Source organism: Tyto alba, unplaced genomic scaffold (genome assembly GCF_018691265.1).
Source record: "Tyto alba isolate M040663 unplaced genomic scaffold, T.alba_DEE_v4.0 Super-Scaffold_45, whole genome shotgun sequence".
In the NCBI taxonomy this organism is placed as follows: domain Eukaryota; kingdom Metazoa; phylum Chordata; class Aves; order Strigiformes; family Tytonidae; genus Tyto; species Tyto alba.
This window is the reverse complement of record NW_024881321.1, coordinates 19,705,019-19,718,966: the sequence shown is the minus strand read 5'-3', so window position 1 is coordinate 19,718,966 and position 13,948 is coordinate 19,705,019. Positions and strand designations below refer to the sequence as shown.

Here is a 13,948-nt window from a genome sequence, read left to right as displayed (position 1 = left end):
ATAATTCAAGGATTAAAAACCTTTGTGAAACGTTGTCATTATTGACATGTTTCTTGACTTTGTAAATGTCCTTTTTAAATATAAAATTAGCAGCAGAGTATTTAAAAAATAGTCTTCATTGGTTTAACTTTTTGGTGAATGCTGATTTTGCTGTGTTTTGGGTTTTTATTTATTTTTAAAGCAAATGTTAACTGAAGATATGAATAATGGATATTTGTATGCTCTTTACTTTTAGAAACTCAGATATTTGTGGAAAAACTGTTTGATGCTGTGAATACGAAAAGCTATCTACCTCCACCAGAACAGCCATCGTCAGGAAGCCTGAAAGTAGAATTTTTTCAGCACCAAGAAAAAGAGACGAAAAAAGAAGAGGTAGTCATTGATTTTATTTGAAATGTATGGGGTTTTTTCCTGATTCCTGTAGTTTGCTTATGTGGTTCAACTTCATCATGTTTATTAATATCAGTCCCAAAACTTATACTACAGCATTAAAATATGTCAGATTTGTGCCTAGTATGTTGAGTACTGCTGCACAATTTCTCTAAACATAAGTGGGTGCTTCAAAGGTACACCAAAGTGGCTCTGACTAGGCAAATGTAAATAAAGTTACAGAGTAGTGTAGGAGTTGCAAAACAACCTACATTAGTTCCTTGCTCAGGATTGCTGTTGTAGTTATGCTGCCCTTTAATTCAGCATAGATCCAGGCTGCCATTTCAAACGGCAGTCCTCATTGCTCCAGATAACATCCTTATTCTGACACAAGTACTTATGTTCTTTGAGCCAGAAGAGTAGGTTTGTCTTTCTCAGTAGAAGCCTAGGTTCGGCTGCATGAAAGCGTTTAACTGTGATCTGAACCAGCTAACCTGCTGATGAAGAAAAGACCTTACTGTGTCAGTCATTGAATATTCATGTCTTCCCAGATCTGCCACTGTACTTCAGCGTGGATTTTTGTCCACCTGTAGCAAAGGCGGGTATATTTTCAGTGCAGCACATTAAGGATTGCTTATTCTGCTTTATTTTCTCCCAACCTGTGCTTTGAATATTCCTAGAAATAGAAATCTAGTATGTTGTGAAGATTCTCTAATTGTATTAGATGCAAAAACATTGTTTCAGTTCAGTGTTACTGCTGACTTTGCTCAGCATTTTGAGTTTTTTGTTTCTATTTGATTGTGAAAAGTCTCCTTTTTAGTGCACTTGTGTTTTGGTCTAATGTATGTATTTTAAATTCAGATAGTTAAAGAGGAAGAGAGAGAGAAAAAGTTTTCTAGAAGATTAAATCACAGCCCTCCTCAGTCAAGTTCTCGCTACAGAGATACCAGGTGACAAATTTTACTTAACCTCTTGTATTATATCAGTAATGAGATAGATTTGGATTTTTATGGTGTTACTAAATTAAGTATTTTCTTTCTGTATGGTCATCTAATAAGCCTAAAAATAAAACTTCTATTTCTTCTATGCATGTGTAGTTAAATGGCAAGTATATAAGTGACAGTGTAAACTATCTTTGAGTTGTATGTAACTATCTCATTTGAGTTTTGTGATTAATTTTTATGTTAGATTTGTGGTTTACATTATAACACTTTTTTCAGTGTTAAGATTGAATTGTAGTAATTTTATTTTAGAAGCCTTCCCGTCAGTAACTGTTACCTTTTTGCTGTTTCCAACCTGGGGAAGTTGCAACATTGCGTAGAAACAGAATTTTACACATGTTAAGATCTTATGGATGGTAAAAGTAAATGCATAAACCAAATAAAAGACTTTTAAAATCTCCTGAGAAGAAAGGAAGACCTCTAGTTAGATTCTATTTGTATCTTTTCTCTAATTTTCCATTGCCATTTCTTGAGGTTTTTAATGGTAGGTAAGGTTTTAAATTATGGCTTCATAATTCTTGTAACTAGCTTAAAAAATTACATATTTAGAAGCCGTGATGACAGGAAAAAAGATGAACGTTCTCGGAAGAGGGATTATGACCGAAATCCTCCCAGAAGAGATTCCTATAGGGATCGATACAACAGAAGAAGAGGGAGGAGTCGGAGCTACAGCAGGAGTCGAAGTAGAAGTTGGAGCAAAGAGAGATTGCGGGACCGAGATCGAGACCGGAGCAGAAGCCGGAGCAGAACACGAAGCAGAGGTACCAACAGTTGGTCTCTAAAATACGGTGAATGTTGCTACAAAATTTAGACACTAAACTTAAACACTGTGTTCAAGATGTCCCAAAATTTCCTCTATTGTTCTTGCTTCTTTGTTCAAATTTAGCTTGGCTTTCTGTGGAAATAAGGCTTATGTGATTGTTTTCAGTGCTTGTTCTCCTGTCTTACCTTCTGTTCTTCTCTAATACTTTTGACTGTGGTGGCCACTTTAAAACAGTGTTGTAAGAGAGGCAGAAAAATCCAAGTTAATTGCATTTCATTAAGTTTCAGCAAACTCCGAATCTGGTTTAGGAAGATACAGAAATTAATACCCATCTACAGAGGTAGAACTGGCAGAAATTACCTGCTCAGCAGCAAATGACTTGTCAAGCAGAACAGTACAGCTCTGTCCTTTTTGTCTTGTATCTTCACTGGCGTCATAGGGAGGGGCTGAAATTATTAAAGTAAATATTTGCATGTGCACACGTACCTGTAGGAATTAAGGCTTCAGCACAATAGTTTTTCAAATTAAATTCCTTTAAAAACAAAGCTGTTTATTCAGCTGAAAAGAGCGCTTTTCCCCCCAATAGTTGTTACTGTTAAATTGGAAAACAGCATTGAGAGTCATTTTATACCTTTATTCTGTCTTAGACAATGTAGAGATAAAAATAGTCTGGTTTAAGTCTCCTGTGTATTATTTTTCTTTCTGTAGAATGGGCCTTGGTAACTCAGCTTTGAAAGTAGTAATGCAGCGTTCCTGAAAATACACGAGCAGCTATTTTCCAAACGATTTACGAACAATCAAGTTAAATAACATGCAGCAGTTTAACTAAGAGATTACAGTGTGATTAAATCTTAATTTAAGAATTATTTTACATAAACTGCAATGGTAATATAGACAATATCTTATAGTGAAAGCTTTGTTCCTTTTTCTAAGCATATTAAGAAAAGCCTGTTTTGCTCACGGTTACCTGCCATCTTTAAGACATTTTTATTAATGTTCCTTTAATGTGGGGTTATTTGAGTACCATTTACCTCATGACAGAACTTATTTGATGGTAATATTAGAAAATTAAGAGAATAGTTTGTGTGTATCCAGAATAAAAGGTCGTGTTACTGCTGTATCTGTTGAGGAGTGTTCCACAGCTGTCAAGCACTATTATTTCTCCAGTCATGACAAAGCTTTGCATGTGATAATTGTATGCATTTGAATGCAGATAAAATGAAGATAAACAACATAAGACACTGTTATTATTGTATCTTTGAAACATTAAAGATATGTAACTTCTATATTGTTTTCAAGTGGTGGTTACCTTCTTGTTGCCCATTGCTTCAGAATAACTTTCCATCTGAAGTTCTTAAAATATATGCATCACCTCAGAAGATGCACTCTGCTTGAAGTTAAATAGGATTTCTGCTTTACTGTGGGTATAGCTGTTATTAAAATACCCCAGTGCTTGGCTGTGTACTTTTAAGATTAATATTTTTCTGATTAAACCTTTGGAATGTAGAATCATAGAATAGTTGAGGTTGGAAGAGACCTCTGAAGGTCTTGAAGTCCAACACCCCTTCTCAAAGCAGATAAACTGGAGCAGGTTACTCAGAACCCTATCTAGTTGAGTTATTTATAACTCAGAGGGTGGAGTCTCTACAGGCACTTTGGGCAACCTGTAGAACATTGCAATTTTCTTTTTTATATTTTGCGTTGAATTGATGTAGACTAAAGATACTTACATAGGTTAGTGGCTGCTTCTGGTGAAAATGTGCAGAAGGAATCACCCAATAAAACGTTTGTTTTGTTTTGCTGTTTTTTTTTTTACAGAAAGGGATTTGGGAAAGCCAAAATACGATATGGATAGAACGGATCCATTAGAGAACAATTATACTCCAGTTTCTTCTGTGACAAATATTTCATCTGGCCACTACCCTGTCCCTACACTGAGCAGCACTATTACTGTTATTGCTCCTGCTCATCATGGAAATAACACTACTGAAAGCTGGTCGGAGTTCCATGAAGAGCAGCTGGACCACAACTCCTATGGAAGACCTCCGCTGCCAAAGAAACGCTGTAGAGATTATGATGGTAAGTCTGTATTTTTTTTTTCATTGCCTTCTGCAGCTATGAGTGGCTGCTTTTTGAAAAGATTGAGGTAATTTTCCTTTCTTTTTCTAATCTCTAATACTGTGTTTTTTTCTATTACACAATTCTTGGATGTAAATTTTATCCCACTTTTTATTAACTTAGCTTTTAGACAGCTTTCTTTATTAATGTTTTTACAAATTACTAGAATTATTTTTTTATGGATGAAAAATAGTGTATGTATATTAAAAATGTTATAAAAACCCCTCAATTTTACCTTGGTTTTATCTCGTTTGTCATGTTCAAGCCAAATACTGTATTTGACAGTTTTGACCATGATGATGGCACCTTACTGACCTCATATTTTTTTTATTCCATCCTATCCAAGAGATAATTTTCAACTAGAAAAGTCTAGAGCTACAACTTCCCAGGCTCATGTTAACCCATTTTTTCCGTATAGGTGTTTCTTAAGATTGGGCGGGTTTTTGTGCTTATCTGTGTCTTAAGCTATCATTTTGCCTGTCTTGTGCCAAAATCCACAGAAGAGGCTGCTGCAGTTGGCAGTATCTTAGCTGAATTCAGCCAGTCAATCTGTTAGCTCAGAAGAGTTAAAATTTCCCCCTAAAGTTTTTTCTGAGGGATTTTTTTGTAGTATACCACAATGACGAGTTTAAGATCTAGGCCAGTTTACATTCAGCACTGATGAGAATAGAATTTTTTTTTTAAGTAAAGAGAATGGGAGACTGAGCTCTCAAGTGTTGGCAGAGCTGCACTTGTGAAGAATAGCTTTGACAGTATACATCACAGCAATACTGTGAAGCAAGTAGAGTTGTGAAAGTATAGTTTTGTTTTGAAGTTTTCTCCTAATGCAAGCTGAGCTGCAGAGCGTTGTGTCATGGTCTCCCAGCTCTACAGGTTTTTTAGAAAGGAACAAAACGTGCAGGCTAGTATACTTCTGAAATAACATCTCCGGGCATGACACTGTGACTTTGTACCTTTAACAGTCTGTCTTCTGTAGCAGCTTATTATTTCCAATTTGTGAGTATGAAGCAAATAGTAATGTTTAGAAAACTGTGATATATTTATTCCCAAATATTCACTGTTTTTTTTTTTTCTCTATTTTTGATTGTTACTAAATTCTCTCAGTAGATGTCAGTGCCATTTGGTTTTCTTATGGCTGTTTGTGTCTCCTAAACTTACAAGCTTGTATCTCTCTCTTCAGTGGCTAGCTGGTTCCAACATACTGCTCTTCCTATGTGCACTTTCACATTTTCTACTTGACCATCTGCAGAACTTGTATTTTTCATTAGCCTTTCAATTTATATGTTCTGTAATGCTTCCTGAAGGTGACGTAACATAGACTGCTTTTCAGCATGATGTTTTGAGGAAGTAGGCACTCGGCTTTCTTCGTATTTTACTGGAAGAGGTTTTGGACTTTTCCCTCATACTGCATTGAATTGTACATTTCTTGTTGGGGCTGTTGCTAAACAGATAACCATAGAATGGCTTGGGTTGGAAGGGACTTTAAAGGTCATCTAGTCCATCTCCCTTGGAATGAGCAGGAACATCTCCAACTAGATCAGGTTGCTCAGAGCCCTGTCCAGCCTGATGTTGGATGTTGCCAGGGTTGAGGCATCTACCACCTCTCTGGGAAACCTGTTGCAGTGTTTCACCACCCTCATCATAAAATATTTCTTCCTTATATCTAGTCTGAATCTACCCTCTTTCAGTTTAAAGTCATTACCCCTTGTCCTGTTGCAACAGACCCTGCTAAAAATTCTGTCTCCAACTTTCTTCTAAGCCTCTCTTTAAGTACTGAAAGGCTGCAATAAAGTCTCCCTGGAGCCTTCTCTTCTCCAGGCTGAAGCCCAATTCTCTCAACCTTTCTTCATAGGAGAGGTGTTCCATCCCTGTGGTTATTTTTGTGGTCCTCCTCTGGACCTGCTCCAATGTTTTACTTGTATGTAAAAGAATAGTAGTGAATGTATATCCATATTTATTCATATGTGTGTGTTTCATATTTACATATTTATGTATATGTACATATATACAATGCATAGCTATGTAAATAACAAAACTTTTTGCTCTTACATAATTGCATTAAACTGTGGCAAAACATTCTAATTCTTCCTGAAATAATTGCAAATGAGAAAAAAGAATTAGAATGAATTTTTTCATGTTGGAATTTTATAATATTAACTTCTAACTTTAATAGGGGTTTCTTAGTCCCAGTATCTGCACTTTTTACTTAGAAACACTGCGTTTTAGTTAATGTGAAGATCTCTAGATTTCAGTCTTTGCTTTCACATTTTGTTACAATTCAGTGCAGAATTAATTCTTCAAGAATAATCTAACTCCTGCATTTATTCTGCTAGAGTGTTGCGGCAATCTTCCTGTGTGCTGACTGTTAAAACAAAGCGAAATGGTCAGTGTCATTTTCTAATACAAGCTTCTGCTGATATGTGAAGCTCTTAATTTACAAACTGCTGCATTACACATAGAATGTCTTCTATGTACTCTGAATCAAACTACTGCTGTAGAATACTAACAACAACTATTTTGGTTTTGATATTTCAGAAAAGGGTTTCTGTATGAGAGGAGACATGTGCCCTTTTGATCATGGAAGCGATCCAGTAGTGGTGGAAGATGTGAATCTTCCTGGCATTCTGCCTTTTCCAGCACAACCCCCTGTTGTTGAAGGACCACCTCCTCCTGGACTTCCTCCCCCTCCACCAATTCTGAGTCCTCCTCCTGTTAACCTTAGACCTCCAGTACCACCACCAGGCCCCTTGCCACCTAGTCTTCCACCTGTAACAGGTAATTTAAAAAGATTAAAACCCGTTTTTTAGTTGGGAAGCATGGATGTTACTTGGGTTGTATGCAGTGCAAAAAGGTGGTTGAAGATGGCTAGCTATATTTTAGAAAGTTGTACTACCCTTTACTGTGGCATATCTTAGTCCCCAAATTACTGGCTTTTTTATTGTAAATGTTGCAAAGTTGATTGTTGTAAAATTTGTGTGTTAAATGTGAATCTTGATTATGGAATTACACTGTATTTGTGTTTAAGTAAAAGCATGGTGTGGCAAAAGTCAATTCCTTGAGTTTTAAAGGAGAAGCTCTCTGGGAGTGACTACTGTTAGAGAAGAAGGGAAAAATCCTGTAAACAACAGATGTTTAGCATTTTAGTTGTAATAATAAAATTAAAGAAAATTCATGTCCACATCAAATTTACATCTTAAAATGTCATTTGTGATTAATTTTGAAACTACACTTATAAAGTAACTAAGAAAAAAATCTCCATCTTGTTTATTCTTTCATTAGAAAGTATTTTGGCTTAAGCACTACGAATTGCAGGAAGACTTCGGTTTCCTTGTGTGGTTTAAAAATTGTTATGTTAGTTTTAGGTGATTATTCATTTCCCTTTTTTTTTACTAATTTAGATGTCCCGTTTGGTAAAATTATGCAAGAATAACTGATATTTGATATTGCTTTGAAGTTTCTTAAACTGTTTCCATTTGCATTTGATAGTATATTTCAGTAAGATCTGTATGTATTTATTTTGCTTAGTAGAGTACCTATATTGCTGGGGTAATTGGTTCTGCCTCACATGCTATTTCCAGATCTGTGTGCAAAGTCTAAATATGTGACTTTGTATCTTTTTCCAAAATGTGGTTTTGCCAGTGATTAAATTGAAGGTCAGGCTTGACTGCTCAGCTTTGAAAGTGTCACCTTACCTGTTATAAAAAAAGACCCACCAACCAACCAACAAAACCCCTCAGTTTTAAGAAGGATACCTTTGACTTTCCACCAGAGTTGTAGGTTTCTTCCTGGATATTTGGAAAAATAATTTCAGTCAAATTAATTATTGTCATCATAGAATATTTTTGTTATACACTATTCAAAAGTAGAATTTGTTTCTTTGAGGGGTTTTTATAGAGCTTTGAAGATCTCTTGTTGGTGAAGATAAATACTGGGTTAGTTAAATTTTGCTTATAGAAAAAAAAGTGTTTGGAGAAATGTTAAACTCTTGAAATGCTTTCCTCTGTAATCTTAAGTTCAGAGTCCTTGGCTGGAGGGAATGGTTTCATATAAATGAATGGTTCAGCATCATGTCTGTATACATACCCTCTCACCCCTTTTTTTTAAGTAGCCTTAAAAACTTTTCAGATCAATTTCCTTATGCGTTTGGTGTAATGTAAGCCTAGTGGATAATAAATGAATGCAGTGTTTTCCTCTTTTTTGACAGGACCACCCCCTCCACTTCCCCCCTTGCAGCCTGCTGGCATGGATGCCCCCCCCAACTCAGCAACTAGCTCAGTTCCTACTGTTGTTACAACGGGTATTCATCACCAGCCGCCTCCTGCTCCACCCTCTCTTTTTACAGCAGGTGTAGTACTGAGGCTTTGCCCACAAGGTTTGCTAAATAGAATAACATTGATTCATATTATACTGTACTTTTTAGATATTATAATTTCATAGTTTGGGAGAATAAGTTCATAAGTATCATTTGGACTGTGACAGTAACTTTTAACACATTTTTTTTTTTCTAACTTAGTTCGAGATAGAAGTAAAATTTGCATGTAAAGTGTGAATCTTGACTATGGAATAATATTTTCATTGTGTTTAAGCAGTAAACTTGACATGGCAATTTTTTAGTATAGTTGTTATACAACTCTTTCATTGTAACTGTATTTTGTAATTAAATGACATATTGTCTTTGAAACCTTAGGGGTTTTAACTGCAATTTATTTTAATTAGACAATGTCTTTGTTACCAGAAACGTACGACACAGATGGCTATAATCCAGAAGCTCCAAGTATAACAAATACATCAAGACCTATGTATAGACATAGAGTACATGCCCAAAGACCAAATTTGATAGGACTTACATCAGGTGATATGGATCTACCACCCAGAGGTATGCTCTTAAAACTATACTTATGTAGTTTAGATGGTTTTCTTGCATTAATGCAGATTGAGGCAGTTTTCGGAGAATGTAACACTGAAAACCATTGCATTTTTAAAAACCTGGAATTAAGAGAAGTTGAGTTGAATAGGGAATTATGCTCATAGTTGATCTGTGCATATATTTTTACAGGTAAAATGAAACCTCTTACTAGAGTACTGCATTGCACAGTTTACACTTGGCTGTAATAACTGGTCACTTTGTACATCTTTTATACAGAAAAATGTTAGTGTTTCTGTAACAGAATCTCAGAGTGATTTTTGCTGCAGAGAGGTGGGAGGCATTTTTATCTGGTAGCAGACAGTTATGTATGAGTAATCCTAAAATCCTAACCTTGTAGTTCCTGTGGCCCTGAGAAGAAGCAGCAGCACACAAAATGAGAAGGGAAGGGGGATAAAAACAGTTTTTTAAATGTGGTTTTGTTTACGTTTGTATGTATTTGTATTTAATCTTACTGTGTTTCTGTTGGTATATTTTCAGTGAGGAGTCCCCCAATATGGTTCCTGTTCTTCAGCAAGAGCCACTTCTCTCCCACCCCATCCCTAAATCTTGCTCCTAGGTGTTAGTGCACTGGAGTGCTGTACATTTCCTATCATGAGCATTTTTGTGTGTGCCATCTAATAGTAGAATGGGGCTGTTAGCAGAAGTGGTGTGAGCCTCAGAGTATTGTATGGGACACTGAATCAGTGAGTGCAGTCATCTTGAGGCAGATGCCTTCTGTCACACCTCTTTTGTTTTCCTTATGTTTGATGTTACTGTGACAAAATGAAAACTATTAGCTATTTTGATCTGTCACAGCATCTGTTGATAAGTAAGATGAATAGTCTGTGACCAAGATTTGAACAAGGATCATAATAATTTCAAAATAAACAACTGTGCTTTTCACTGTAAACTCAGTTTGGGCAGAGTACCTTTTTATGATCAAATACACAGAAAATACAAAAAAATATTGTAAAATCTTTTCATCTGTTTACAGAAAAACCTCCTAATAAAAGTAGTATGAGAATAGTGGTAGATGCTGAATCCAGGAAAAGAACAATTGGTGCAGGGGATGGTGGAATTCCTACAAAGAAGACTTGGTTTGACAAGTGAGTGATCATTAACACAAGGTTGACTTAATAGTTGGAATTCTGTGGAGCTCTTTTCTGTAATTTGAATCATATAAAACTATATAAATTGCAAGCAAGTTAAACCATGAATAAGCTGACTGTACTAAAATAAATCACGCGACAGAGTGATCTGTATTTGACTGTCTTCTCTCAAAGGCAGTATAGAGATAGCAGAAGTTGCTTTGGATGATACCGAGATCTACTCCCTGAAAGCTGGAATGATCTAAGAAACAAGAGAAGCTGCAATGTGATGGTTGTTAGAGATGGCTGAATTTAGTTTTGAAATGTGAATTTTATCATTGCTATTTTGGTTTGAGTTGCCAGGTATGTTAATGACAGGAAAATACAGGGTGCAGTGCTTAGTGTCCAGATATACCTGGGGTGACAAAAGATTGGAAGAGATTTTAAGAGATTACCGGGACTGAGGAGAGCCTAGTTATTTGAAACATCATTGGGGAGATTCTGTGGAATAGCTGAGAAGTAGTTTTTGAAGAGAAGCAATGCAGAAGTCTGGACTTAATGCCGAAAACAAATTATTGTGAGTTCTTGTGCAGATGTATGCATGGGGGTATGCTGAGAGTATTGGTGGGAAAAACTGCAGGTGTATGGGGCTGTGTGCTGTACCCTTCCACACTTTTCTAAAATTGCTTTTTTTTTTTTTTTTTGAAGTCTGAAGATCTTTCTCTCTCTCATACACACATGCTCCTATGTAAGCGTATACAATTTCACATTGTGTTTGCTAGCTTGCTATGGATTTCTGGCTTGATTTTTATTTGTTGCAGGCAAAATTTTAACAGAACAAATAGTCCAGGTTTCCAGAAGAAGGTGCAGTTTGGAAATGAAAACACAAAACTTGAATTGAGAAAAGTTCCTCCAGAACTTAACAATATCAGCAAACTTAATGAGCACTTCAGTAAGTTTGGAAACTTAGTCAACCTGCAGGTAAGAGTCAACAAAGACAAGACAGTATGCTTTGAGTTAATGATAGTAGTTGTTAAAAGGAGAATGACAACTGTTTTTTAATTGGTTCCCTGAAACTGTTCTCACTGTTCTTCTAATTTGTTTCTTAAACATGATATTACTGTTTTTAATGGAATTGTCATTGAAGAAAGAGAAATAAAATGTTCTAGCAGTCCTTCAGATTTTGAGCGAGAATTTTCCTCACAGATAAGACTTCTAAGATATGTTGTTAAAAACATTGAAAATTGATTGGAAGTGTGTTTCCTCCACCCTTTTTCTCAAATTTGGATCTGATATGATAAACTCTGTATTCTTTGAGATAAATTGTAAATACAGAACACCTGACTTTCTCATGCAGAAAGCAGTCCCTGTGATATAATTGCTTTCTAGTCCCCTAGTAGTGATGGTTTGTCCCTTATAATTACTTCTTGGTGTATCTGAGTGACTCACATTTATAAACAGAAATAAGCAAACAATTAGAGAAAGATATAAAAGAGATGCAAAGAAATAGGGCCTAATTTAGGTTGGTGTTACATACTGCAGATTGTATGTGTCATGTCAGTATTTTGTATCCTGTTTCTAAGCTACCCAGTCTGATCTTTCATCCTACTTCATTATTGACAAGTTTCAGATCCTAGCTTGTGTTTTTATGTATGTTTTCTTGTTTGCACTGAGAGGTTGAATGAAGAGGTTTAATTGAATATTTCTATGTGTACTGATAGAGTACAGAATAAACCTCCTACGTCTGTCTAAACACTGAGGGAATTTAAATCTCTCTTAATTGCTCTTAAGTATTTCTTAAGGCTTTCCATAGTTTACCTAAGAATGTTGGGTGTATTAGCAGGCAGAATTATTCAATAAGGCAAGTGAAATTATGCGTGGATATGTAGACACAGACAGACAGGTACTGAGATATTGCAAGCTCTGCTCTTCCAAAAGATATTATTTTGTCCTTTGAAGGTGTCTAAAATAATATGTTAATGTTCAAAGGAGGAAAACTAAAAGGAACTTTGTTGTCTAGCTCTGTTACTAGATAGGACATTTATTAACTGACCCCTGTATTTTTTGTAATAATTTTATTCAGTGATGCTTTCTCCTGTCTTTCAAACAACTGCTTGTATTTGCAGTTAGAAATACTGTTTGATTGTTTAGGTATTTTATTTCAGCTTGGGTTTTTTTAACTGTTCTTAAAGTTTATTCGCTTAATCTAAGGGTTGCTTTTTGACACCAGGCTCTTTAAACAGAATCATGGATGCGAAGTATTTATCTAATGACCCTTATTGGGTTTAAACTGTAAGCTTCTGAGCCTCGAAACTAGTGATTTTATTGAGACACAAATGAAAAACCTACATGCAGTAAGCTTTTCTTCTGTTTTAAATTTTAGGTGGCATATCAAGGTGATCCAGAAGGTGCCCTTATTCAGTTTGCCACACATGAGGAAGCAAAGAAAGCTATATCGAGTACAGAAGCAGTATTAAATAATCGTTTTATTAAAGTTTATTGGCACCGAGAAGGCAGTGCACCACAAATCCAAACTACGGCACAGAAGGTAGAGGATCTAAGTCTACTCTATCTAGAATGTTATATTAAATATAATCTTTTAAACATTTTAAAAACATGTTTATATAAACTAAGCACTTTCAAAATAATAAATACTTCATGTAATTCTTATACAAAAGTTACTCTGTAATTGTAGATTCTTTGACTTGAGATAAAAGGTTCAGGAGTTGATTAGCAAGATAAGACTTAAAGGTATTTAAAGAAAACTCTTCTGTGATTTACTAAGAATTCCACTCTGTCATCTCATGTGAAGCAAGATTTGAAGCAACTGTCTGCTGAATAACATCTATTTTGCTTCAACTAGGAGAGGTTGTATTTTTTTTTCTGCTGGTGAGTGTAAGACTGACAGCAGAGTTAAACTTCTTCAGGCAGGTTCTATAGATGAAACGTTCGCTTATTTATATAGGCTGATATAATGAACAAATGAGTTTAGAGGGCTATTCTAACTATAGAGTTTTGAATTGCTTCTTTCTCTGGATGGTGTATGCCATCATCTTTCAGAGTCAATGACCCAGTTTTCCATAGTAATCCTGCTGTACAGCATTTTAATTTTCCTTTCCCTCCTTTTGTAATAAACGCTTCATGTTTTAGCTACAAAAATGCAGTTTGAATGACATCTGTCTCACTATCTCCCCAGTTATCATCCTTTAGATTTGAGTTTTAAATCAGATTTATAAATATCCTTCATGCTTATTCTGAACTAGTGCTACTCAAAATGGTATTTATTTTTTAAACTTGATTTACATCTCATCAGCCAGAAGAGGGCAGTGGAGTACATAATGTGCTTTCATACAAACATTACCTCTGTTAGAGAAGGATAGCTTGAACAGTTATTGCCATCAGTTTTTTGCCGATTATGCTGCATAGCTTGGAGTATTAACTCTGTATTTCCAAACAGATGTCTGATCTGTATATTTGTTACTTTGCAGAAAATCAGTTTTCAATAGTCTTATGGTTTTTAGTGATGTTACTAGCTACTGAGCACACCAACCTTGACAAGTTAACCTTGATGTTTTGACAGGTGACTATCAAGGGTTTCTGCCTCACAAAGAACAGGAGACTATAATTTGAAGTCTGTTATGTGTGATAAGAGGGTGCACAGTGAAAAGAAACTTAAACAGGAAATTAAAATTTTAGTGCAATG

General features: G+C 35.5%; 1 protein-coding gene across 3 annotated transcripts in view; it reads left to right on the top strand.

Moving 5' to 3' along the window:
* RBM26 (RNA binding motif protein 26) overlaps positions 1-13,948 on the top strand; it is a 56,675-nt gene that overhangs the window by 13,983 nt on the left and 28,744 nt on the right. For 2 of the 3 annotated variants that reach the window (XM_032999556.2, XM_032999554.2), the window contains exons 3-12: positions 236-372; positions 1,231-1,319; positions 1,920-2,131; positions 3,952-4,212; positions 6,787-7,026; positions 8,456-8,623; positions 8,987-9,127; positions 10,152-10,263; positions 11,067-11,226; positions 12,629-12,793. In XM_032999556.2, the coding sequence (XP_032855447.1) occupies positions 236-372; positions 1,231-1,319; positions 1,920-2,131; positions 3,952-4,212; positions 6,787-7,026; positions 8,456-8,623; positions 8,987-9,127; positions 10,152-10,263; positions 11,067-11,226; positions 12,629-12,793 (1,685 nt within the window). The remainder of the gene's footprint in view (positions 1-235; positions 373-1,230; positions 1,320-1,919; positions 2,132-3,951; positions 4,213-6,786; positions 7,027-8,455; positions 8,624-8,986; positions 9,128-10,151; positions 10,264-11,066; positions 11,227-12,628; positions 12,794-13,948) is intronic. The other variant, XM_032999555.2, reaches the window with a different exon arrangement.